Source organism: Austrofundulus limnaeus, unplaced genomic scaffold (assembly GCF_001266775.1).
Source record: "Austrofundulus limnaeus strain Quisiro unplaced genomic scaffold, Austrofundulus_limnaeus-1.0 Scaffold390, whole genome shotgun sequence".
NCBI classification, from domain to species: Eukaryota; Metazoa; Chordata; class Actinopteri; order Cyprinodontiformes; family Rivulidae; genus Austrofundulus; species Austrofundulus limnaeus.
This window is the reverse complement of record NW_013952792.1, coordinates 33903-37804: the sequence shown is the minus strand read 5'-3', so window position 1 is coordinate 37804 and position 3902 is coordinate 33903. Positions and strand designations below refer to the sequence as shown.

General features: G+C 39.3%; 1 protein-coding gene across 1 annotated transcript in view; it reads left to right on the top strand.

Annotated features, from left to right (window-relative positions):
• The window catches only part of rsu1 (Ras suppressor protein 1), a gene marked incomplete in the record, with an annotated part of 16806 nt that overhangs the window by 5470 nt on the left and 7434 nt on the right, over positions 1–3902 (top strand). The window contains 1 exon segment of the mRNA XM_014023782.1: positions 2343–2475. Within this exon segment, the coding sequence (XP_013879236.1) occupies positions 2343–2475 (133 nt within the window).

Below are 3902 nucleotides of genomic sequence, written 5' to 3'. Positions count from 1 at the left end.
ACACACACACACACACACACACACACACACACACACACACACACACACACACACACACACGTTTGTATTTCTATCTTTATTAGGACCAGTCATTGACTTCCATTCATTTTCAGTTGTTTTTTTTTATACTAAACCTGACCTCTTAACCTTAGCCTTAGTATGCACCCAACTCTAAACCTAGCCTAAACTCAGTTCACACCTTAGTCCTAAACCTAACCCCCCAATCCCAAAATATAGTTCCATCATATTAGGACTGCTCTGTGGTCCCCATAAGGACAGCTGATCTTGACATGGTAGGTGTGTATACTGGAAATGGTCCTAAAAAGGTAACAGAACACTCACACACTCTCTCTTTTTATTGTCTTTGATCTCTTCCTACATGTTGTATTTTTTTTTATTTCAAAGGGTATTTTTGGCATTAATTGTACTAAATAATAATGTAATACTTTGGATGGATGGATGCATGAATGGATAGATTGATAAATAAATGCAATGCAAGTGTGTTTCAGTCTCTGGCCAAGCAGTCCAGGCATAAAGGACAGAAAACTGTCTTCCAAATAAATAAAAATCCAAAGAATTATGTAATTAGGGTAAAGAGTTCGCTTAAACTAAAAACCTGGTCATCTGAACAAGTAACTTGACTACAATCTAACCTGACGTTATGACACTGATGGGGTAACATGGTAATTTGTACAAATCGATTCACACATACAGGAGAAAACTCAAATTAATATCAGCCTTGACTAAAAAAAAGGAACTGCAGCAAAAGCCTAAATCCCCTCCATATCGAACAAGCACATGGTATGGTCTGATGAGCAGACTTTCAGTGTTATTAGTCCTCAGCCCCTGACCGTGCTTTTTACTCCACCCAGAAGAGACCGACACCCCGACAAATAACTCAAGAGATCAACATAAATAATGATCAACAGTTTTAAACCCCACAGTGAAATATGTGTGTGTGTGTACACTCCTTATTAGCAGTAGGTTAAAATGAGTAAATAAAACGAAAAAAATAAAAAAAAAAGTCATAATGTGGGGGACTGTGTGAGGCTGAGCATCACAGGCTTTTTCCTTCATGCATAGTTCTTCTATTGTATCTTTTCTACTGATAAGATAAAATAAATAAATAAATAAATAAAATACGAGTAAAATTGTAAAACTTTATCTGACGTTGAACAAAGAAAAAAAGCTGTTATTTATTTTAGCGGAAGCCGAGTGGACACTGTGGTAAACTAACTTTATTAGGAGCTTGGTGGCACAAGAATATGACTCATCTATGAGCCAGTGGTTTGACAGGTCCTCAGAGGGTTGTGGGAGAGGCATAGGTTGAGGGGGAGGGGTGCTGGTGGGCATAGACTTCCATCATGATTGCTTGTAGATCTAGTTTCTTTCCAGGCCCTGGCTGCTGAGAAGTCCACAGAACTAGTCTTCAGCAGTCTGAACTTTAGAAATTTATTTGGAAATATTAGGCGCTTGCAGTAAAATGTAGAACTTCCTAAATGAATGCAGATCACCTGCTGCTTTTCATGTCACAGATGTAGACTAAAGTTATGTGATGAGAAGTGGAATTGTAGCTGTTTTTGTTAAACCTTGAAAATAAAGTTACCGTATTTTCCGAACTACAAGTCACACTTTCTTCATAGTTTGGCTGATCTTGCGAGTCGCGACTTATAATCCGAATTGACTTATCTATCGTTTTTTTTTCTTATTGACACATTTTTTGACTGATGAGACTTATACTCCAAAACGACTAATAGTCCAGAAAATACTGTATACACATAACGATATTATGCTATTAATGTGAATTTCTCAGCTATTAACACATTAAATTTTAGCTCAGTTTCTGTAAAATATTTTTATTTATTTTTTTTGAAAACTTTATTCATTTCTTTAAAAACAACAAAGTTATATACAATAAAAATACAAATCACAAATAAAATGAAAGGCGGCAGAAAGAAGAAAAAAATCTTACAATATCTGCGCCTTTTTCCTCCCAAAATTAATATCAATAAAATCTACTGAGTTATAGTTATTTTTTTGGGTCCCATATGATTAAATAGTAGCAGCCATCTTGATTTCAGAAGTTTCTCAGTTGTAGATGTGTATCCAAAATTACTTTATACAATTTTCATTAATATTTGTCTTAATGAGATATTTTGCTGACGGACAGACACAAACATAACTGTCTGCATTTGCCTTTTAGTGGCAGAAATAATTACTTTTAATGGCTGAGGGTGAAGCTGAAACTCCCATTCATTTCACAATGATGGTTGTAGGAGACAGATTTATACAAATGTTTGTATTTTAAGTGTTATTTCAGTGTGGTGTTTTTGCATCTACAGGCAACCTGGATCTGACTGGTCCTAAACAGGTATTCAAAGCAGAGAATAATCCATGGGTCACTCCGATTGCAGACCAGTTCCAGCTGGGCGTCTCTCATGTCTTTGAGTATGTTCGCTCAGAAACCTATAAATAGTAAGTACTTATCCACATTTAGAAAAAGTGTGTTTATAGAGTGTCTGTTTTCTTTATTTTTTTTCCACATTCCAAGTGAGCAAAGATCCATCATTGACTTTGTGATGCAATCTTTAATTGGTATTCTCCTTATGTTTTACTGTTTAAATTATAAATGGCTGACTGTGATTTTTTTTTCTCAGTTGTAGTAACAGACACTGCAGTAAAATCTTAAATCAATCCCGAATCTGCTAATAATTCTTTTGTCCAAGCAGCATAAGATGCTGAAAATCCTCAGCCTGCAGCTCAGAGCCATGCTCTGGAACTGATCCGTCTCTGAGAGACAGAAAGACCTGGTCTCAGCTGCATTGTCCCCTATCTTCTGCTGGCACACACTTTGTGTCTGAGCATCTTTCCATAAACTGCTGCAGAGATATGGAGCAGAACCAGTGATTGTTTCAAACACCTGAGAACAGTTTTCAGCTCACACTGCAGCAGTTTAGTAACTGATATTTAGGTATGTGATTTTATTTAGGCTTTTTTATTTTATTTGTTGCACACAGATTTTTGTGGAGGAGTTTTAAGTATCTCGGGGTCTTGTTCACAAATGAGGGAAGAATGGAGCAGGAGATCGACAGGCGGATTGGTGCTGCGTCTGCAATGATGTGAGCGCTGTACCGGTCTGTTGTGGTGAAGCAAGAGCTGAGCCAGAAGGCAAAGCTCTTGATTTACCTGTCGGTCTACGTTCCTACCCTCATCTATGGTCACGAGCTTTGGGTAGTGACCGAAAGAATGAGATCGCAGATACAAGCAGCTGAAATGAGTTTCCTCTGCAGGGTGTCTGGGCTCTCCCTTAGAGATAGGGTGAGAAGCTCAGTCATCCAGGAGGGACTCGAGAGTAGAGCCGCTGCTCCTCCACGTCGAGAGGAGCCAGTTGAGGTGGCTCGGGCATCTGGTTAGGATGCCTCCTGGTTGCCTACCTGGTGAGGTGTTCCGGGCATGACCCACTGGGAGGAGACTCAGAGGAAGACCCAGGACACGCTGCAGGGGGACTATGTTTCTCAGCTGGCCTGGGAACGCCTTGGGATTACCCTGGATGAGCTGGTCCAAGTGGCTGGGGAGAGGGAAGTCTGGGTCTCTCTGCTTAGGCTGCTGCCCCCATGACCCGACCCCGGATAAGTGGCAGAAAATGGATGGATGGACAGACTTTTTATAAGAGCAACAGGTTGTAGAATCCTGGCTGAGCATCCCCAAAACATTATGTAATATCTTTGCCGAAGATTTTATTCTTATCACTTTAAAAACTACACCTGATTTAAAAGGAAAAAAAATTGTATAGGTCCTCTGGACGGATTCTTCTTTAATGAAACGTTTCGTCTCTCTTCCAAGAGACTTCTTCAGTCTGAGAGTTTCAGGCAAAATTCAGGCTTTTAAGTCCTGCCTCCAGG